Source organism: Neofelis nebulosa, chromosome 3 (assembly GCF_028018385.1).
Source record: "Neofelis nebulosa isolate mNeoNeb1 chromosome 3, mNeoNeb1.pri, whole genome shotgun sequence".
Classification (NCBI taxonomy): Eukaryota; Metazoa; Chordata; class Mammalia; order Carnivora; family Felidae; genus Neofelis; species Neofelis nebulosa.
The window spans coordinates 22,150,306-22,174,087 of record NC_080784.1 but is presented as its reverse complement, the minus strand read 5'-3'; the positions used below and the strand labels follow the sequence as shown (position 1 = coordinate 22,174,087).

Here is a 23,782-nt window from a genome sequence, read left to right as displayed (position 1 = left end):
TGTACACTAGGGAGCCATTAGCCATTGGGCATAAGAATTTGCACTTCTAGAAATTTGACCAGAGCGTGTGCCATGGATCCAACATTTTAGTCTCCTGGAGAGTTATCTGAAGGCAGTTGCCAACTTGTAAAGAACAATACTTGCCTCTGAAAACGTCCTCACATGGAGAACACTGCTTTTATCTGAACCCTGATTCGGGAGGAAGGCTAAGAAAGTAATTGATATAGGAATGAGACCCACAAGGAGACGCCTGATGGGTTGTTTTCTGTGTGGCGTCAGGGCTGAAATACCAACAATACCAGCCTTCCTTCTCCACCCTGTCCCCCAGCAGTAGTCACCTCTCCTCTAAATAAAATTGAACAAATATTTAACGATGTTGGTTTGAAGGGGAGCCAAATTATTAACCTACTCAAGTGACCTGTGTCTCCGTCAGGCTCTGTTGTTTGCCGTAAATGTCGTAATCTACTAATCTCTGTCTTCTGCTTATTTCTATAGTGTCCATGGAAAACGTCGGAGAACAAGGTAAGATATGTTTTGTTACTGTTTTAGATGTGAAATTGTAAAAGTAGTTTTTTAAAAATAGTATTCCTGTAGAGTTGGTTGGAATTAATAAATTATACTTTGAGAATGTGGAGTCATGGTGGGGTTAAAGACTTCTCTCAGTCCCCAGACTGAACTCTGTTAGACGTTTGGCAAAGACCTCTCCCTTGAAATGGTAGCCATTGTGCCAAAGATTCTTGGTGGCTTCAAAATACAGGAATATCAACAATCTCCTGTTTCAACTCAGAGTATTACCCCATTCCTGAGTCATCCATATAGTTCATGGAAAATATCATTAGCTGCAGCCATTTCACACTGATTTAAGTGCCTCATTGGATTACTGAATTTTTAAATGATTCTGTGCGTATCATCATGCTTTAAGAAATTGTCATACAGCTTAAAATACCAAGCATGCTGTATTTTAAACTAACATTTTATTCAACTGTATCTTATAGAATTTATTTATATATTAGTGTATTTTCCAGAATTGTTCATTATCACCACATACAGAATATTTTGTGCTTGCCTAATACAGTATTTCACAACTAAAACACCATACAAAGTGTGTTTATATACATTGCTTGAACAAAGTATACTTTTCTTAAAAGTTGTCCCATGTGATAAACAAGACACTTGAACTCCTGTTGGAGGAAATCTCTCTTTGTCCAGATGGTCTCTGTTTAAATATATAGTTATTAGAACAATCGGTGCCAACAGATTTGACTACATCGAAGCCAAATTAGCAAATACCTCCTCAAATAGGAACTGGTTTTGCTATTCTTCGTCCGTGAAGTTCTTTAAGCCTGAAGTTTTAACATTTTTTTAATGCTGTGTTTATTATTTAAAGTTGAAGGCACAGCTGCCTGACTTTTATAATATAGGAAAGGTCTCTCTAGCCATTTGGCTAATAGATTGGGGGTGTCTACAGATGAGAGCTTTCTGATCATGGGATATGAAATAATTAAGTTATTGAAGAATTTGGTTCATTTAGAACAAGCAGATCTTTTGTGAATACTATGATTTTAATGTGTATTTGCATATTTTAATGATAATTATGTTTTTCTCATTTTAGTTGTGTGCCTGATTGCTTATCATCTACTTTTTGCAATGTTCGTCTGGTCATATTGGAAAACTATCTTTACATTACCAATGAATCCTTCAAAAGAAGTAAGTTAAAATATTAGTAAAGTTATCTTGAAGTTGGAAATCAACAATACTGATGTCTGAAGAATGAACTTTATGTCTTTTTGTTAATGTTGCACTTAGTGAGCGTATTGCTTTGTTTACATTAATGTGTCTGTTGGTAAATACTTGAATTTTCACTTTGTAAATATTATTTTTGCACTGGGATAGTATTATATTTCTGATCCTAATTCTGTGGTGTGTTCCATTTCTACTTAAGAGTCAGACAGCAGGGTGGATGAATGAATGGATAGAGCTGAAGGTGGACATAGCTATATTATAATTATCACACTAACAGTATATTAATTGGCTGTTCGCCGCCAGAAACAATAACAAAATAACAATGTAACTAATCCTCTCTATATTCAAAGTCTGTAGCCAGTCCACAGCTTATTGTGTATCCTCCGTTTCCAACATCACCTCTTGGCCTAAGATGGGTGCTCCAGTTCCAGCCATCATGTCTACCTTCCAGACAGCAGGTCAAAAAAAGTAGGATAGAGGAGTAGAAGTAAGCGTCCTTCCCTTTAACGATGTTTTCTGGAAGTTGCGATGCCATTTCCACTTAGTTTAGAACTTAGTTACATGGCCACATTTACTTGCACAGAAGGTTAGGAATCTAGTCTTTATTCTCAGTGGCCATGTTAACCATATTAACCATGTCAGAAGAAGGAAATTGTGGACATTGGGGGAAAAATAGCAGTCTCAGCTACGGAAGATTTTAAGTAGATTGATAGGGTCAAATTTATATTGTGAAAAGATCATTCTGACTAAGTATTTGTTTCTAAGTCTTTCACCCTGGTTAAAAGTTGGGTGCAGAGGACTATGCCTTACTTATCTCTATACCGTTGGCACTTAGTCAGTACATGTTTGTTGAACTGAAATAAACTTTGTTCCGGCAATAATGTTGTGGTTTTAGTTGGCCAGGTTTAAAAAAAAAAAAAAAAAAAAAAAAGATAGGTCTAGGCATTGTTGCAAATTGTTCCCGGAAGTAATCTGTTTGAAATGCAACTGTGGTCAGAAGGCTGGTAAAAATGCTGTATGACCTGGGAAAGGATATTAAAAATAAAACCACAGGTATTTGCACAGAACTAATGGTATGGTTGGCCTAAAATGCTGTACATACAGCCTTTTTTTTCTTCTACTCTCTACCTATTTTTGTTTCCTACCCCTTTTTCCTTCCCCCCTGCCATGGTTGCTTCTTTCCTGTTATCTCTCTTACTGCCATCCTGGCCTTAGTTGTAGGTTTGAAGGAGAATGCTGACTCCTGTCCTGGATGATCTTATCCTTTCTGGTTCTTTATCTATAACCTCTGTATTGACAATTCCCAAATCTCCTTCCAGCTCTGACCTCTCCTGTTGCAAACTTACATATCTCCCTGCCAAACATGGCTCCTTAATCCACTGACACTTCAAATGCAGCACATCAAAAGCTGAAGTCACCCCCTTCTCCCTTCCCAGACCATGACTCATCTGTTTCTTTTACTGGTTAATGCCACTGCCATCCAGCTCAGCCTTCCAACTCTCCACCTTTCTGGAAGCTTGGCAGCCTTGCCAGAGTTCTCTGGCTTCCTTGGCCCTCCCTCAGTATCTAAATCCTGCTGATGTTTTTACTTCCTAATTTTTCTTTTTTGGTTCCAACCCCTTTTTCTTTTGTTTCTCTTATTTTCTTTCCTTCTTTCTTTCTTTCTTTCTTTCTTTCTTTCTTTCTTTCTTTCTTTCTTTCTTTCTTTCCTTCCTTCCTTCCTTCCTTCCTTCCTTCCTTCTTTCTTTCTTTCTCTCTCTCTCTCACTCTTTCTTTCTTTCTTTCTTTCTTTCTTTCTTTCTTTCTTTCTTTCTTTCTTTCTTTCTTTCTTTCTTTCTTTCTTTCTTTCCTTCTTTCTTATCATTACCCTAATTCAGGATCTCAATCATCTCTTTTGTTTGAGACATTGCAGTCTCCTATAGGGTTTCACTGTTTACATTCTTGCCTACACTCCCTTCCCAGAGCGCTGTAAAAATCCATCCTTCACCCTGAAGCTGGAGGTCTAAAATCAACTTTAAGTCTTCGATTCTATGTCTTCTATGTATTCAGTTATTCTACGTGTCCCACAGGCCAGAGGCCGGTCTCCCTCATTTGGCAACACATGAGTCTTGTCTAAATTTCTGGCTTCCCACTTTATATTCTAGTGGTTTTTAATTACATGTATTTTCCTGTATATACCATGCCATTATTTTCTTTCCAGAATATTTTTACTTACTTTCTCATCCAAATAATTCCATTTTTATTCATGGTGGCAGCTCCATCTTGGTCTCCATTGCTGATTTCTCATTATCTCCTGAACTTTAAAGCATTGGATTGTTCCAGAGATCAATCCCTGGACTTCTCTTATTTATCTACATTATGACTTTATGTATCATCTCATTGCAACAGCTTTCAAATTAATATTTTCTGTCTCTCCCTCTCTCTCTCAAGAATAAATAGGGGCGCCTGGGTGGCGCAGTCGGTTAAGCGTCCGACTTCAGCCAGGTCACGATCTCGCGGTCCGTGGGTTCGAGCCCCGCGTCAGGCTCTGGGCTGATGGCTCGGAGCCTGGAGCCTGTTTCCGATTCTGTGTCTCCCTCTCTCTCTGCCCCTCCTCCGTTCATGCTCTGTCTCTCTCTCAAAAAGTAAACAAACGGGGGCGCCTGGGTGGCGCAGTCGGTTAAGCGTCCGACTTCAGCCAGGTCACGATCTCGCGGTCCGTGAGTTCGAGCCCCGCGTCAGGCTCTGGGCTGACGGCTCGGAGCCTGGAACCTGTTTCCGGTTCTGTGTCTCCCTCTCTCTCTGCCCCTCCCCCGTTCATGCTCTGTCTCTCTCTGTCCCAAAAATAAATAAAAAACGTTGAAAAAAAAATTAAAAAAAAAAAAAGAATAAATAAATACTAAAAAAAAAAAAAAAAAACACACCAATATCCTTAGCCTGGTCCTTTCTTCTGGATTCCAGACTCATTTCCAGCTATGTATTTGGCATCTAATAGAAATTTTAAATTCAAAGTACCTGGAATGAAACTTCTGATTTCCCACCCACTCTCTGAATCTTCCTGTTCTTAAAGTTTTCCCAGCTCAGTAATGGCAATTCCATTTAAACCCCTGGGAGGCATCCGTGGCAACTCCTCTGCTCTCAGACCGCACATCCCGTCCCGTCCCGTTGAGCAGAGTCTGTAAGCATACCCTCAAAGCACGCACCGCGGGAGCTCATTCCCCGCCCTCCCCAACTGCTACTTTCACCCCTGGTCCCCGCCACCAACATCCCATGCCTGTATGTGGCAGTAACCCTTCAACCAATTTCCTCTTTCTGTATATTTTCATCAAGTACCCACAGTGATCCTTTCAAAATAGAAAGCAGATCATATCATTCTTCTGCTTAGCACATCCCTTTTATACCCGAGCTCACTCACAGTAAAAACATAATTCTCTACTGTAGTTTAAAAGGCTGCACAAGGTCTGGCCCCACACCACCTCTCTGACCTTCTTCAGTGCTGCCTTAGTCACATTAGTTTCCTTGCATATTGTTCCATCAATATGCTAAGCATGTTTTTTCCCTCAGGGGTCTCAAAACCTGATTATTTTCTCTTGACCTGGAACATTCTTCCCACAGACAACTGTGTGACCAAGTCCCTTATTTACTTCGTCTCTGCTCCAGTGATACCTTATCTTTGAGGCTTTCCATGATCACTCTGTATAAAATGGGTAAACTATTCCTGGAATGCCCTATAACCCTTAACCTTGCTATATTTTTCTCCATAGCATATCATTCTGTAACTCGTTCCATATTCATTTTATATCATTCCTAGAACGTAAGCTCTGCAACGGCATGAACTTTACCTGTTTTGTTCACTGACCCATCACCAATACCTAGAGCAGTGTCTGACCCATTAAAGGTATTCAATAAATATTTGCTAAATGATTTGATATAGACAAGTAGTTATGTGTAGAGATGCAGGTTGTGTTTATAGCCTTGGTGGAAGTTGAAGTACCTTCTAATTTCTCCCTAAAATTGTATGTGAGATTGGGGCACCTGGGTGGCTTAGTCAGTTAAGCGTCCGACTTCAGCTCAGGTCGTGATCTCACAGTTCGTGGGTTCGAGCTCCGTGTCGGGCTCTCTGCTGACAGCTCAGAGCCTGGAGCCTGTTTCAGATTCTGTGTCTCCCTCTCTCTCTGCCCTTCTCCTGCTCATGCGCTGTCTGTCTCAAAAAGGAATAAACATTAAAAAAAATTATATGCGAGATCATCAGCTAAGAATGAGAGGGAGGCAGGTTAATTGAGGTGTGGGAAAGCAGAGGTTTGAAATAGTGGTTGGAGAGAGTGAGGAAAATAAAATGATGAAACACGGAAGAAATGTCACAGTATTAAAAAATAAATAAATGAAATAAAATAAATAAAATAAAATAAGGGGTGGCTGAGTGGCTCAGTCAGTTAAGCATCTGACTTCAGCTCAGGTCATGATCTCACGGTTTGTGAGTTCGAGCCCCACGTCAGGCTCTGCGCTGACAGCTCAGAGCCTGGAGCCTGCTTCGGATTCTGTGTCTCTCTCTCTCTATCCCTCCCTGACTAGTGCTCTGTCTTTCTCTGTCTATCAAAAATAAATAAAGGTAAAAAATTTTATAAAAAAAAGAAAAGAAATGTCACAGTATTGAGGGAGCAGTCGAGATTGAGGACAGTGAATTTACAGCTGTCCCATGATTTGTTGGATGATTTTTCCACAAAAAAAAACATTCACTTTATTCGAGTCCTACAACTGTGTGACATAGATACTATTTATTACCATTTTACAAATGGAGCAGTAGGTTCTGAACATTAGCTAATTACTCCAGGGCATCAAGAACTAGCATGTGACAGAACTAACATTCAAAGCAAAGTTCCCCTTTTTCTTTCTTTCTTTTTTTTTTTTTTTAAATATTTTTAACATCTGTTTATTTTTGAGAGAGAGTGACGGAGACAGAGTGTGAGCAGGGGAGGGGCAGGGAGAGAGGGAGACCCAGAATCCGAAGCAGGCTCCGGGATCTGAGCTGCCATCAGAGAGCCTGATGCAGGGCGGGGCTTGAACTCAGGAACCATGAGATCAGGACCTGAGCTGAAGTCGGAGGCTCAACTGCTCAACCCACTGAGCCACCCAGGCGCCCCTAAAGCCAAGTTCTTCTGACCATTAAGCCCACACTCTTGGCAGTATACCACGCTCTAGCATGGAGAGTGGACACCACAGTGGGTGGGTGTAGCCAGGATATCGCTTGGCACATGGAGAAAAAATAGCAGCACTTCCATTTACATGTTATTCTTTTAATGTTTCTTTTTTTAAAAGTTACAATAGAAGGCATAGAAATATATATAAAGTATAAAATATATATAAATGCATATAAAGTTTCACGTATAAGGTTTCATATATAATATATTTATTAGTAAATACAAATAAAAATGCATGTCAGTCTCAAATTATTGTTTTACTGATGGGTCCATGATCAGAAGAGTTTGGAGACCACTGTTTTATGAAAGAAAGAGCCCTCGCTTGCTGACAAAGAATCTTGAGTTATTCCATTAATAAAGTGGAAGATCTCACCCTAATCTTTTAATTGATCAGCAGCCAGAGACACTCCCACTTGTAAAATGAGGGGTCCTCGGCTTAAATTGACAATAGAGTGCTCTCAGCTGCTAAAAATCTTTGAAAAAATGGGACTAAAATAGCAGGGAAAGAGGTAATAAGAAAATCATGTTAATATTTTCTTGTTACTTTTGAGAGAATCAGGAGAAATCTGGAACTAAAATTTACCTTTTTATATAACAGGATTGTTAAATTGCTAATCATTTTTCAATTTATAAGATTTTCTCCCATAAAAGTAAGAAAACCATACACTGTGAAAATGGAGACTGGGCAAAAAGAGAAGGGAAAAAAATCATGCTAATTTACCCAACTTACAGGCTGAATTTCCTTCAAGTTATTTTTCCTACTTGTATTCAGCGTGCACAGATTCCAGTTTTTTCCCCCCACATAATTGTCCATCATTGGTTTATTGTGATTTTTAATCATGGCATAATATTCTCACTGAAATGCATAAAAGTTTACTCTGTCACATCCCAGCTTGGAATTTTAGGCTGATCCCAACTTTTCATATTATAAATAATTTTGTTAACTTGGTTGCCCATATTGTGTATACACGTTTTACCTATATTTTGGATTATTTCCTTAATATAAATTCTCAAAAGTCACATGCCTAGACCAAGGAAATTTAAGTTACTTGCCACATTGTTTGAAAAAAGAATGGTAGCAACATAAAGTGCCACCAGTTCAATCAGACCTTTGGCATTGCCTGTTGTCATTGAGAAAGCTGCTGGTCCTCAATTAAATTCTATGTTTCAATTTGTACATTTTAGATACTGGTGAGATTACATGTTCATTTTTGTCCTAAGTGAAAAATAGCTAGCAAGAAAGGAAATGCATTCCATGAGTTTTCTATTGGTTATTAGATTTCACGTTTTTTCTTAATTTGTATATCCTTTAAAAATCGTACTCTTCTTTAACCTGGACTGTGGTATTCTGGATGGGATCCTGAAACGGAAAAAGATATTCAGTAAAACCTAAGGAAATCTGAATAAACTATAGGCTTAAGTTAATAATGTTATCAGTATCGATTCATTGATGTACTAATACATGATGTTAATGATGTGGACAGTTGGGTGAGAAGCTATATGGGAACTGTATCATATTTTTTCAAATTTTCTATAAATCTAAAATGTTTTAAAATGGATAAAACTATTTAAACCAAACAAAACAGCGTGCATTAACTGGTCAGAGGACTGCCATACCCTTCAGACTGGTGGCAGGTCAGCGATGTTATCTGTTCCACCCTGGGAGATCTTCATTCCATCAGCTCTCAACAAACGTCATCTTTCTTCAAATCTGTGACATACCTGTGCACGTACAAGTGCCCCTCTGGGGGAGGGGCACCTGGCTGGCTCAGTGGGAACAGCATGTGACTCTTGATCTCTGGGTTGTGAGTTTGAGCCCCACGTTGGGTAGAGAGATTACTTAAAAATAAAGTCTAAAAAATAAAAAGTGTTCTAGTGGAAAGGACTGTGTATTTGGTGCATTCCAAAGTAGAATTAGATATTTGGAATCCATATGACACGAGTCAGAATTCTGCCAACCTGCATTTGGTTTTCTGGACCTGATGCAATGTGTTGTTTACTTATTAATAAAAGCACTAAACATACTAAAGAGTCTTTCAGTTCTGTCACTGACTGGAATTTTCCTCTAAGGTAAAAAGGATCCAGAGAACTCCATAAGAAAATGTGGTAAAATGTTGATGGTTTAATCCTTTTGACTATTAAGTCTTTACTAAACTGATTTTCAGTGCTAGGTTTTAAATTAATTTTAGAAACACAGAGGGGAGATATATCTGCCTAAATGGTGGGATTCTGAGAATGGAATGTTGGGGACTGAGATATAAAATAAGTTTTTCCTGGAGCGCCTGGGTGGCTCAGTCAGTTAAGCATCCAACTTCGGCTCAGGTCATGATCTCGCCATTCACGAGTTCAAGCCCCGTGTTGGGCTCTGTGCTGACAGCTCAGAGCCTGGAGCCTGTTTCAGATTCGGTGTCTCCCTCTCTCTCTCCCTGCCCCTCCCCCACTCACGCTCTGTCCCTTTCTCTCTCAAAAATAAATAAAAACAATTTTTAAAAATTAAAAATAAAACAAGTTTTTCCTTGATAGTCAGTGATCTGACCCAGGCCTACTGATATGTGTTCCTTTGTCCATTTCACAATCCTAAGAGAATGCTGAATCTATGCTAGGATTTGATCCCTGCCCGTGTGGGATTACATGTTTGTGGGAGAGTTAGACAATGGACCAATGAACAAACAAAATAATTTTAAATTGTGGTGCATAATACAAAGAAGGACTGTATGGACCTAGGGAAGAGTATGACGGGGGAAGGGACAGAATTTTCAGGGTACCTACCCAGTAAAGGAATCTTGGAAGTTCTTTGAGAAGATGGCATTTAAGCTAAAATCTGCAAAGTGAGAAGGAGCCATCTATACAGTGCGAGGACTAGCATTCTAGAGAGAGGAATCTGCATGTGCAAAGTTAATAGACATTTTTACAATGACCCTTTCTTTTTCTTGACTGTTACAGCATTATGACATCATTGGCTGTTATACCCTTTATACCAATTAAATGTTTCCAAACAAGATGTGTAGTTCTATTGAGACCATTTTCCTTCAGGTCCTTATTTTTCTTTTCTTTCAAAACAATGAACAGAACATTTTAAATGTTAAGATAATATCAACGGGTGCATGATGCACACTGTTGAACCATTAAATAAAAACATTAGAATTATTAAATAAGTCAGAAAATCTGGCAAATCCCCTGATAAACCAATACAACCGCATATGATGGATCAGTAAACAATTTGAATTTTTCTTTGTCAGCTCTTAGATTTAAATACGACCTGAAGAGTTACAATATTCTCATTGTATCAGCCTTCTATCAAAGTTTTTTTTTTTTTTTTAATTTTTTTTTCAACGTTTTTTATTTATTTTTGGGACAGAGAGAGACAGAGCATGAACGGGGGAGGGGCAGAGAGAGAGGGAGACACAGAATCGGAAACAGGCTCCAGGCTCCGAGCCATCAGCCCAGAGCCCGACGCGGGGCTCGAACTCACGGACCGCGAGATCGTGACCTGGCTGAAGTCGGACACTTAACCGACTGCGCCACCCAGGCGCCCCTCAAAGTTCTTTTTTAGAGTAACTTTGAAACAATGGAATGAATTCTAGGAATCTATTATCCAATTGGGAGATAGTCGTCTACCTCCTGGAAATGTGGTTCCCGAACTTTTTTTGATTCCAAGATATTTAATCTGCTGTTTCTCCTGCCCCAGCCTCTGGGATCAGTCTGCAGCATCCTTCTTTGCCAGGCTGGAAATGACACTGCTCACAGCCACTCACCACCCTCATTTATATATTCAACCAATCAGAATACTTGTGTGAATATGTTTCAGGTTTTTAAACTAAGATTTAAGGTAAGATTTAAGGTAGCAAGTGGAGAGCAACTGATAGAAAGAACACACTATGCCTTCACAAATGCGACCTTCATTTATTTGTTATTTGTATTCATTTGAGAAAGGACTGGTTGAAGTGTAATTTGAAAAACTATGAAATGAATTGAGAGGTAAGTAAATGCTGTGAATTTATAACAGGAGGAATATTTAACGTAGAGAATACTTTTTTAAATTACCTTAGAAACTCTTAAAGACCTAACTATAACCTACCTACTGATTTAATGCCAGTAAATTTAATATGCTAATTTAGAATAATTTGTATTATGTAAATTTCTACTTATAGAAAACTTCTTTTTAGTTTCTTTACCTTAATGGGTCTGAAATTTTACAGTTATATTTAACTATGTGTCATGCATATGGGAATCTTATGGTACCTTAAAACTTATTTACATTTTTTCTTTTAATGTGTATTCATTTTTTGAGAGAGAGGAAGACAGAGAATGAGCAAGAGAGGGGCAGAGAATCTAAAGCAGGCTCCAGGCTCTGAGCCATCAGCACAGAGCCTGATGCGGGGCTCAAACTCACAAACCATGAGATCATGACCTGAGCTGAAGTCTGGCACTGAACTGAATGAGCCATCCAGGTGCCCCAAAACTTATTTACATTTGGAAGCTGGAGATTTATTTTTCTTTTTAAAATAACCTCGTTAGAATTGTCAACCTCTAAACAAATACTTTTATTTCTCCAAAGACAAAGAATTCGGCTCAAATATCATCACCTCATTTTCAACAAATTGTTTTTCTTTCCTTCATTGACCTACTTAGATTACTTTTAAAACTTAGAAAAAAAATGGAAAAACATGGCCTACATACAGAAAAAGCATTTGTAATGCATAGTTTAAAGAATAATAAGGGGCACCTGGGTGGCTCATTTGGTTGAGCATCTGACTCTTGATTTCGGCTCAGGTCATGATCCCAGGCTAATATGACTGAACCCCACCTCAGGTTGTGCACTGAGCGTGGACCCTGCTGAAGATTCTCTCCCTCCCTCTTCCCCTTCCCTGCTCACACTTGCACATTCTCTCTAATAATAATAATAATAATAATAATAATAATAATAATAACAAAATAAAGAATAGAAAAATGAAAAGACCTAAACAGTCACCCAAGTATCAGAGAAAACATTTATATTTTCAGCATTTCTTGTGTACTCTTCCGCATTGTATTTCCCTGCATTCCTCAAGAAGTAGCTACTATCTTGAAGTTTTATGTTAGTTATTCTCTTGTTTTTCTTTATAATTCATATATATGTATATATGTGTATGTATATGTGGATAGTGTATAGCTTTCTGGTTTTAAAAACTTTGTATGAATGGAATCATACTATGTGCTATAAAATGATTTGTTGTCCCACAGTATGTTGAGATTCTTTGTGGAGCTGAACACAGAGAGCTGAACACAGCTCAAGTTCATTAATTATACAGTGCATCATAGGATTCAGTTATGTGGATATATCATACTCCAATTTATTTATCCATTATCCTTTTGATGGACATTTGGGTTGGGTTTAATTTTTTACATTTCAAACCACGATGCTATGAATATCCTTGTACATACCTCCTGGAACACATTTAAACCTTTATAGACTTCTACAACTGGTTTTGTGTGTGTGTGTGTGTGTGTGTGTGTGTGTGTGTGTGTGTGAGAGAGAGAGAGAGAGAGAGATTGGGGTTTTCTTTGTGTGTGTATAGCCCAAACAAATTTGATTTTTCTCAAATAAGGATTTTTTTAATTGGGTGGACCAAATTGGCAGTGTAAGAAGTAAAATTAATGATTAGTTCTTTTGAGTGCTAGGAAATTCATGTCATGATTATCCTCAAGTTAAAATTCACTTAGATAAGAAAAAATGCTTGATAGTTTTGTTTCTATTTTTATTCCTAATAATATCCGCTTGAAAAACTTACCCAATGAGCCAAATTTGTTTATTTTGTCATTTCATTTATTAGTATAACTAATAGTGGAGCGGAACTCTACAAGACAATTTTACGTACTTTATGCCTCTTGAGTTTCATGAACATCTGAGGAAGTAGGTATTATTATTCCCTTTTTCTAGATGCATCAACTAATGATCCACTAGGTTAACAGACATGCCCAGATTCAAACTCTGTCATCACTCTCAGTATATATAATAGATCTGATTAATATTTTATAAATAACTTTTCGGGCCAATATGGTATTTCTTGAGAACATTGACTGAAATGTAAATTTTTTCCACAGTTCCATCTCTCTTATGCGGAGAAAGAATTGTTGGAGAGAGAGCCAAGAGGAGAAGCCCATCAGGAAGTTCTTCGGCGAGCAGCCAAAGATCTCCCCATCTATACCAGGACCATGTCTGGAGGTACATGATAATGAGTGCTTTGGCACGATTCTTGTGGTGACCCTCAGCATATTTATATACTTGAAACTGTCGAACACTCATTGAAATAGATTGTGTTATGTCTTGGGTGGTTATTCAGTCTTTCCTATACGATTCTATAAAACAGACACGTGGGGCGCCTGGGTGGCGCAGTCGGTTAAGCGTCCGACTTCAGCCGGGTCACGATCTCGCGGTCCGTGAGTTCGAGCCCCGCGTCAGGCTCTGGGCTGATGGCTCGGAGCCTGGAGTCTGTTTCCGCTTCTGTGTCTCCCTCTCTCTCTGCCCCTCCCCCGTTCATGCTCTGTCTCTCTCTGTCCCAAAAATAAATAAAAAACGTTGAAAAAAAAAAAAATTTAAAACAGACACGTGAGTAACGGTGTGTGGCACAAAGATCTCAAACACATCAGCACTGACCTCACTTCCCTCGTGACTTCTCTAGTCACTTAGTTGGGACTCAGTGGAGATGTTAGAACTGCTGAAGTACTTACTAATTTGTAGTTGGATTTATTTTTTAAATTTTTTAAAAAAAATTTTAATGCTTATTTTTGAGAGAGAGAAAGAGAGAGTGTGAGTGGGAGGGGGGCAGAGAGAGAGGGAGACACAGAATCTGAAGCAGGCTCCAGGCTCCGAGCTGTCAGCACAGAGCCCAAGGTCATGACCTGAGCTGAAGTCAGACGCTTAATGGACTAAAGATTTTTTTTAATGTTTTTTTTTTTTATTTTGATGCACATGAGTGGGAAAGGTGCAGAGAGAGAGGGAGAGAGAGAATCCCAAGCAGGCTCTGTGTTGTCAGCTCAGAGCCTGACCCAGAGCTTGAACTCACAAACCACAAGATCATGACCTGAGCTGCTGTAAAGTGTCGGATACTTAACTGACTGAGCCACCCAAGCACCCCTAATTTTTTTAAAGTTTTAATTATAGGCTTTTCCTATTATTTAATTTAAGGGAGCAATATCTATAATGAACATAACATTGACAATTTTACATAAATGTAAAGAAGTAATTGTATAAAGTATATAAAACTTAAGGGATTGATACAATTTCTTTATATTTAAAATGTATGGTAATTTTCTTTCCTTTTTTTTAATTTTCTTTTTATTTTTTTAAATTTACATCCAAATTAGTTAGCATATAGTGCAACAATGATTTCAGGAGTAGATTCCTTAGTGCCCCTTACCCATTTAGCCCATCCCCCCTCCCACAACCCCTCCAGTAACCCTCAGTTTGTTTTTCATATTTAGGAGTCTCTTCTGTTTTGTCCCCCTCCCTGTTTTTATATTATTTTTGTTTCCCTTCCCTTGTATTCATCTGTTTTGTCTCTTAAAGTCCTCATATGAGTGAAGTCATATGATTTTTGTCTTTCTCTAATTTCACTTAGCATAATACCCTCCAGTTCCATCCACGTAGTTGCAAATTTCATTCGTAGTTGCAAGATTTCATTCTTCTTGATTGCCGAGTAATAACTCCATTTATTTATACCACATCTTCTTTATCCATTCATCCATCGATGGACATTTGGGCTCTTTCCATACTTTGGCTATTGTTGATAGTGCTGCTATAACAAATGCATTTCAGTTAATAAATCTCATTTACCTGGGTCAGATCTTTTAGGTAGTTTAGTAGCAATCTGATTAAAGAATTGTCTTAAAAATGAACACACATGACTATTGATACTTCCCCACCAAGACTCACCTAGAAATTTTGTGAGTTTAGGCCTGTGCCACCCACTTTGGTAGCCACTAGCCCCATATGGCTGTTGAGCACTTAAAATGTGGCAACTCCTGGGGCATCTGGGTGGCTCAATCGGTTAAGCTTCTGACTCTTAATTTCAGGTCAGGTCATGATCTCAGGGTCATGAGATGGAGCCCCAAGTCAGGCTCTGCACTGAGAGCATGGAGCAGCTTGGGATTCTATCTCTGCCTCTCTCTCTCTCTCTCTCTCTCTGTTCCTCCCCCACTTATGCTCTCTCTCTTTCTCAAAATAAATAAATAAACTTTACAAAAAATGTGACCCCTCCAAATTGAGTTGTGCTTTAGGTATAAAATACACAACTGGTTTCAGAGGCTTAGTATGAAAACGAGAATGTAAACCATCTCATCAATATTTTTATATTATTTATGTTTGTTTCTAACTCACCTGAGAATCATAACTAAGTCTAAGTCAAAGTCTTGCAATTTTTTTCTGTTTGTTTTCCCTGGGCAAGTGGTAATTCATTGGTTTAATATTAATGCCACTTGTTCTATTCCACAGAGATGTGCTTATGTATGTTTATGTATATTGACATGACATAAGCCTAAGCAAATACTCAATTTAAGCCCTCTAAAAATAGATTACTGCACCAGTTTTCAAAACTGGTTAATGACAGTGACAGTTTAGGGTGCAGAAATCTAGTCTCCACATTCCTAGGGCAGTGCTTTCTACGGTACCCCTTGAAACACTGGGTCAAGAGAAAGGGAGGAAGCGTAGGTCCTACTTTAACAAAGTATTAATTTCCATTAGTAATAACTACACTTTGGATTTATAAGTCATCTCCTCGTGTTGTTTATATAATGTTAAGTCTCTTATCCCTCTGAAGTATTGGATACCTTTATCCTGAGATGAACTTACGGTTCTTAATATTTGTCACAGTGCAGAATACAATCTGGATCTCCTAATGTAATCTTTGTTTATATTTTCAGTGCAAAAATTTGGGATGCGTGCTAAAATCAATATTAACTGACTAGAGTCACCAAGTTAAATTATGCTAAGTATAATAAATAGATTATGTCAGTGTGATTGATCCCCCTCTGGAATGTATAGAATGTAAAGGAAAACACACTGCGGAATGGATGTTCAGAGGAGCCACCACACTACCACCAAGGCAGGATGTGGGGGTGGGGGGTCCTTCCTTCCTCACCCCCAGCAAAGACCCTTGGGTTCTTTGGATAACTTCCTTCTTCCCCCTGAGAAATTGACTAAAGCACCTGAAAGATGCAGTGTTCATGCACTTTGTATTTCAGAGAGAATTGAAGAAAGTGATAGTAATATAATTAAGGAGTTTAGTATCCCTTCTAAATCCATAGTACTTCCTCCAAACCCCAGAGAGAAAAAGGCCAGCTGCCTAGATTAAGCTGCCCTACACAGAGAAAAATTCACCTACATACAGACTGGAATGTGGGGCGTAGTAAAGCAGGGTATTAACAGGACTGTTGATGTCACCTGTTTGTTCTGTGCTTTCTTCTGATCCCACCATCTTCTGTTTTCTTACAGGGATCACCAAACTTTATTGTAGATATTTTTCTATGCTCATTAAGTGAGGACTCTTTGCTTTTTCAGCTCTCTCTTGCCCTTGATCTTTTCCTACAAAAAAATTTTTTTGTAGATTTTGACGTAAGAAGGTAACACCTAGAGGTGATGGAGCTTATCTTTTTGCACACAGATGTTGATAACATTGTTTTTCAACGTTACCCAAAAAGGTTTTAAATTACATAAGTAAAGTAATATAAGAATAAACTCTGAAAAAATTCAAACAAGACAGTTAAAATTCTTCCTGACTGTTAACAGTTTTTAAATAATAATCAGATAGTTCATTTTAAATTATAGCAGGATAATTTTAGTTGAATGTAATGTAGCACATGGAATTTTTTTTTTTAAGTTTTTATTTTAAGAATCACCTAGTCCTCATCATGGCAAGTGCCTTCCTTAATCCCCTTGCCGGTTAACACGCCCCCCCCCCCCCCCCCCCCCGGCTCTGGTAAACATTAGTTTGTTCTCTATAGTAGAGTCTGTTTCTTGGTTTGTCTTTGTCTCTTTTTTCCCCTTTGCTCATTTGTTTTGTTTCTTGAATTCCGCATATGAGTGAAATTGTATGGTATTTGTCTTTCTCTGACTGATTTATTTCACTTAGCATTATACTCTCTAGCTCCATCCATGTCATTGCAAACGGCAATATTTCATTCTTTTTTATGGCTGAATAATATCCCATTGCATATATGTACCACATCTTCTTTATCCATTCATCAGTGACGGACACTTGGGCTGCTTCCAGATCTTGGCTATTGTAAATAACACTGCTGTAAACATAGGGGTGCATGTATCCCTTTGAATTAGTGTTTTTGTATTCTTTGGGTAAATAGTAGTGCGATTGCTGGATGGTAGGGGTAGTTCTATTTTTGACTTTTTGAGGAACCTCCATACTGTTTTCCACAGTAGCTGCACCAGTTTGCATTCCCACCAACAGTGCAAGAGGGTTCCTTTTTCTCCACATCCTCACCAACTCCTGTTGTTTCTTGTGTTGTTGATTTTAGTCATTCTGACAGGTGTGAGGTGATATCTCATTGTAATTTGATTTGCATTTCCCTGATGGTAAGTGATGATGAGCATCTTTTTATGTGTCTGTTGACCGTCAGGATGTCTTCTTTGGAAAAATGTCTGTTCATGTCTTTTGCCCATTTTTAATTTGGATTATTTGTTTTTTGGGTGTTGATTTGTATAATTTGAATACTAACCCTTTACTGGATATGTCATTTGCAAATATCTTCTCCCATTCCACAGATTGCTTCTTAGTTTTACTGATTGTTTCCTTTGCTGTGCAGAAACTTTTTATTTTGATGTCATCCCAATAGTTTATTTTTGCCTTTGTTTCCCTTGCCTCAGAGGACCTATCTAGAAAAAAAATGCTATGGCTGATGTCAGAGAAATCACTGCCTATGCTCTCTTCTAGGATTTTTATGGTTTCAGTTCTCACATTTAGATCTTTAATACATTTTGAATTTATTTTTGTGTATGGTGTAAGAAAGTGGTCCAGTTGCATTCTTTTGCACATAGCTGTCCACTTTTCCCAACACCATTTGTTAAAGAGACTGTCTTTTTCCCATTGCATATTTTTTGCGTCCTTTGTCATAAATTAATTGATCAAATAATTGTGGGTTTTCCATTCTATTCTATTGATCTGTGTGTGTATTTTTGTGCTGATACCATACTGTTTTGATCACCGCATCTTTGTAATGTAATGTGAAGTCCGAAATTGTGGTGCCTCCAGCTTTGTTTTGGCTATTTGGTGTCTTTTGTGGTTCCATACACATTTTAGGATTGTTTGTTCTAGTTCTGTGAAAAATGCTCTTGGTATTTTGATAGGGATTGCATTGGGTGTGTAGATTGCATGGGGTAGTATAGGTATTTTAATAGTATTTGTTCTAATCCATGAGCCTGGAATGTCTTTCCATTTCTTTGTGTCATCTTCAGTTTCTTTAATCAGTGTTTCATAGTTTTCAGAATATGGGTCTTTCACCTCTTTGGTTAGGTTTGTTCCTAGGTATCTTATTATTTTTGGTGCAATTTTAAATGGGATTGTGGGGTTTTTTTTAATTTAAAGACTAAATTTATGTTTATGAAAGATTATAAACAAAAATCTTATTTCTACATTGTTTTGATTTCCTATGAATTATTTACCCACTTTGATTTGAGAGTTTTGTTTTTTTTTTCCCCCCAGCATACTTTAAAATAGAGATAATCACCATCTGGAGAGAACCTAGCATTGTCCCCCAAACTTACCACTTGAAATTCAACTATAAGTGTAAAAAATATAAACTTGGCATTAAAAAATGTAAAATATGTGATTAAATTTGTGTATTAATTATATGTTGAGATAATATTTTTGATATATTAGGTAAAATAATGTATTTTATTAGAATTAATTTCCCTGTTTCTTTTTATGTGTTTGTAAAATTTTAGAGAGATTAGAGAGATAGTGAGAACCAGGCAGAGGCGCATAGGGAGAGAAAGAGAGAGTCTCAAGCAGGCTCCATACTCAGCATGGAGCCCGATGCGGGGCTTGATCCCACAACACTGGGATCATGACCTGAGCTGAAATCAAGAGTTGGACGCTCACCCAGCTGAGCCACCCAGGCGCCCCATATTTTCATGTCTTTTAACATAGCTCCCAGAGAATCTAAAAATATACATGTGGGTCACATTATATTTCTGCTGGATAATACTGCCTTCCACTGCAATGCTTTGCATGAGCCAGTGATACTATGTAGCTTTCCCTAGTATGTTGCTGTGAGACTTCTTCATTTAGGAGCTGAGGCTACCATGCCATTAATCTCTGTGGTGTCTGAAAAAAAGAGTTGTAAGGGGATGACTGAGAACTTATTTCAGTATTGAAAACAATTCCAAATAGGCCTTGTTGAAAAAACCTCATCTGGGGCGCCTGGGTGGCTTAGTCAGTTAAGCATTCAACTTCAGCTCAGGTCATGATCTCACAGATCGTGGGTTCGAGCCCCGCATCGGGCTCTGTGCTGACAGTTCGGAGCCTGGAGCCTGCTTCGGATTCTGTGTCTCCCTCTCTCTCTTCCCCTCCCCGCTTGAGCGCGCGCTCTCTCTCTCTCTCTCTCTCTCTCTCTCTCTCTCTCTCTCTCAAAAAATAAACATTAAAAAATAATAATAATAAAGAAGAAAAAAGCCTCATCTTAATCTTAGTTTATAGCAACTGTTTCCTGTTTCAGAGATCACATTAACGAATATAACAGTGGTAATTATTTGTTGCAAGGACTTTTTCCAAATTTTAAATGCATTAATTTGGTTTTACTGATCCTGTGACCCACTTAATAACTGTCTTCCTGTAATTTTGGTAGACTGCTTGCATCTTGTAAGATGTCTGTGTACTGAAATAGCATATCCAGATCAGACATTCATCATTGTCTTTGATATGTGTATATTAGAGAAGAAAGGATCAGGACTTCTATTACAAGAATTAAAATTCTGAATTGGAAGTACTTCTTCTAGTACTCACTTCTAATCTTGTATCTCACAACAGTGAACAATTTGAACAACTAATAGAGTTTATTCACATATTTCTAAAATGTGTTTCTCATAAAACTAAAATGTGGTTGTATCCTCTCGTACTTATCCTGGTGGGGTACAGGAAATAAGTTGATTTACCTGTGGGATGTACTCTGTTTACTTGGATAGAAATGGACATATTTTTGCACCCTTTGTGAGCTTTCCTATCATTACTAGCAATTGTGAAAGTCTTCGAAAAATTCCCCCCAAAGATTCTGTATTCTTGAGAAATCTCTTTTGAAAACTGAGGCCGGGGGCAGCTGACTGGCTTAGTCGGTGGACAGTGCAATTCTTGATCTCGGGGTTGTGAGTTCAGGCCCCACATTGGGTGTAGAAATTACTTTTAAAAGAAAGGTAGGAAGAGAGGCAGGGAGGAAGGAAGGGAGGGAGCAAAGAATAAGGAAAGAATAAAAGAAAGAAAGAAAACTGGGGCTATAAGCAAGTCATCCTATTTTTGTATTTACACAAGAGAACATCTCATTTTTACCAAATTCAAATTCACTATGCTTTTTAGAAGTTAAATTTGGATAGATAAGAGCTGTTTAATTGTATATTCAATTCAGTGTTAAATCTAAGACTAAGTGGAACTTTTTGTCCCTAGCAATCCGATATTGTGATAGATGCCAACTCATAAAACCAGACCGCTGCCATCACTGTTCTGTCTGTGACAAGTAAGAAAACCTTTTACTTCTGAAATGTCTACATGTGGTGTTCCTCTTAATTAATACTGTTTCTTTCCTCACTGTTTTCCAGATCATTTCTTTAATTGTGCTTCTGATTTATTTAGGAAATAGAACCAGTATAATCACTTGCATTAATGTGAGTGTGGCTAGGGCCACACTCACTTAATTGTCCCTCCCCGCCCCCCCCCCCCCGGATTCACATGGATGTGAGTTAAGTACACGAGTTTTGACAGCTCAGACTTGGCTAGTTCTGTTTAACAAATGCTTCTGTGACTCTTTTTTGTCTTTATAGAGATAGCTCATTTGACTTCATGACAATTAGATATTATAGATTCTTACTACACCACAGGGACAGTGCTCCTTATCTTAAAGATTGACATTAAAGGAAAAGGTTCATCCAGACTTTCTGTAAACCTGTTGACATTTTGCACTTTCTTTAACCTAAGATACTTGTGTGTTAACATATTGCATTGTTTGAAAAAAATGAGGTATTTTATTTGTATTTTAAAGCGTGTATATTTTTAAAGTTCTATAATTATATCATAATTAAAATTGGCTGTCATGTTTATTTGAGCTGAAGACTTTCTCTATTATTCAACTTTTAGATAAGTAAGCAATTTTGCAGTATTTTACTTGCCACAACTCTTTTTTATATGACTTTTATATTTGCTTTTTATACTTTAATGGGGCTAAAATTTTATGGTGTTAAGTTTTGTGTGTGTGTTTTTTTAGATGTATTTTGAAGATGGATCATCATTGCCCTTGGTGAGTATAGATCTGTATTCAAATAGGTTTCTGTCCCTTACAACTTAATAAATTGAATCTGTTTAAATCTTCTTATAAATCTTGCCTTAGCTGACCCAGGAGGTACTTTCAGATTTAGTTTCTAGTATTTGTTAAATTAGCTCAAGGGAGCTTTTTTTATTCGGAAGAATTTCCATGAAATAACTTCAAAACTAGTAGGTAAACAGTATAAAAGTTAGTCATATTTGCTTAGAACAAATGGTTTTCTTTGTATGCACATGCCTAAATACAGAGATCCTGAAACACTTCCCAGAAACTACACCAAAATGTATTCATAAATTATACACAATACTTCACTGGAAGTTTTGAATAATGAATTAATTCATCTAAAACTTTAACAATTTATTTTAACTAGAACTTGACATTGAGGAGTAGAATAGCAAATACACAAATATACACATATGGGTTTCCAGGGACACCTGTGTGGCTCAGTCGGTTAAATGTCTGACTTCGGCTCAGGTCTTGAGCCCACGGTCCACGCGTTTGAGCCCGACATCGGATTCTGCTCTCAGGGCACAGCCCACTTCAGATCCTCTGTCCCCCAGTTGCTTTCTCTCGTTCTCTCTCTCTCTCTCCCCCTCTCAAAAATAAACGTTAAAATTTTTTTTAAAGTAAACAAGTGTTTCTACTTAGAACGCATTAATATTTTAGAAAATAACTTTAGATCAGGCAGCTGAACAAAGGGTTATTTGAAAGGTCTAATTAAGTAATGAGGGTTGATTTTTTTCTACCCCTCTCTGTAATTTTTCTTCTCAAGGTGCACATACCTGTGACAGCTACACTGAGGTTACCAGTGGCTTGGATTTGGACACGAGGCATGATTACTGTACAAGCCTTGTCTTCTTTCAGGGGTGACCCCCAGAGAAAGGTAGACGTGCTCACCAATGTTTGTCAGGTGTTGGTAGAAACATTCAAGGAATGATTCTCTCAGCTGCGGGAAATCATAGGGAAATGTCAGGTTCACGGTACTTTCTCTCTGGGAAATGTCAGGTTCATGGTACTTTCTCTCTCTAGATACCTCTTCCTTTTCTCCACCTAGGGTTTCTTCTTTCAAATGTTAAGGCAAGTTAATGCCTGTGAGAATAATGTTCTTCTCAAGGAAAGATCTCAATAAATAGCCTCCCCTGATATTAATGTTCATTTGTAGCCATTCTTTTGCTTTCCTCATTCTTTCATTCATTGTATTCTCTTTCTCAGCAAGTAGCCCCCCCCCCCGCCCCCCACATATCCTCAATTGTAAGTTTTCTTAATCTTCCTTACATTCCTCTGTTGATCCCTCTAGTAGGTCATGTTGTCAGTTCCTCACCACATCCCCACAACCTGTCTGTGGGTTCACTGCACCTGAATAGTTCCCCTGCCCGTGGCAGCTCCCTGCCTCAAGCACCACAATTTCTTTTCTTCTCCGCCTGAGGGCTCTTTTCCACCTGAGGGGGTTGATTCGGCTGCTAAGCTGGACAGTCCCCAAGTGCCAGGCCTTTCATGCACCCACAGGCCACCCTCAACCAGCAAGGGCCTGGCCATCAACACATGCTGCCTTGGCTTTTCTCCCTTCCTTGTTTCAAATACACTGTATCCAGGTTCTTGTCCAGGGGCTGCTCTCAGGGGAGCCCATACTGAGACACCCCTCTTTTCTGAATAGCTATGTATTCTAGGGAAAACTTAGCAGGGTGGGCAAGAACTCAGGGACCTAGAGTTGACTTTGATTTTTCTGACCTAAAGTAATAGGAGATTGTGATGGTCATGGATGGAAAGGTGGAAACAATCCGTATTAATCCCAAGCTTTGCACACCTATAAATCTTACCGTGCTCTTGCTATCCTCACTACAGCACAAAAATAGGAAATAATAATTTGCAACGATAGCAACTTTTTCTAAATCTGCAATTAATTTGGCTTTGTAAGAGGCTTCTAGCACAATCTGACAATCTTCCACATTTTGACAGATCTTGTTAAATAAGTGAAGGGGAACAGATCTAAAGCTCTGGAGGTTTTAAACTATCTTTTTTAAAAAGTTTATTTATTTTGAGAGAGAGAGAGAGAGAACGAGCAGTGGAGGGGCAGAGAGAGAGAGAGAGAGAGAGAGAGAGAGAGAGAGAATCACAAGCAGGCTCTGAGCCATCAGTGCAAAGGACTCTGGAGGGTTTAAAAGCGGGCTCGGATTGTGTAGCTGTACCTCCAGGTTATCATGCTCACTCTTCATGGCCACGTGGAAGCTGTTGAATGAACCGGCCGCAGTACCTGTCAACTTTTGTGTCATTGCTTCTCTGGGCTGTTGTGTCTCCTGTGATAGCCACCGTTGTCACAGCCACTGCCTCAGCTCTGGGCCCACCCT

At 38.4% G+C, this 23,782-nt stretch overlaps 1 protein-coding gene across 2 annotated transcripts in view; it reads left to right on the top strand.

Annotated features, from left to right (window-relative positions):
* Positions 1-23,782, top strand: part of ZDHHC2 (zinc finger DHHC-type palmitoyltransferase 2) — a 70,316-nt gene that overhangs the window by 23,905 nt on the left and 22,629 nt on the right. For both annotated transcript variants that reach the window (XM_058720091.1, XM_058720092.1), the window contains exons 2-6: positions 496-522; positions 1,613-1,707; positions 13,005-13,125; positions 20,567-20,636; positions 21,381-21,413. In XM_058720091.1, coding sequence (XP_058576074.1) covers positions 496-522; positions 1,613-1,707; positions 13,005-13,125; positions 20,567-20,636; positions 21,381-21,413 — 346 coding nt within the window. The remainder of the gene's footprint in view (positions 1-495; positions 523-1,612; positions 1,708-13,004; positions 13,126-20,566; positions 20,637-21,380; positions 21,414-23,782) is intronic.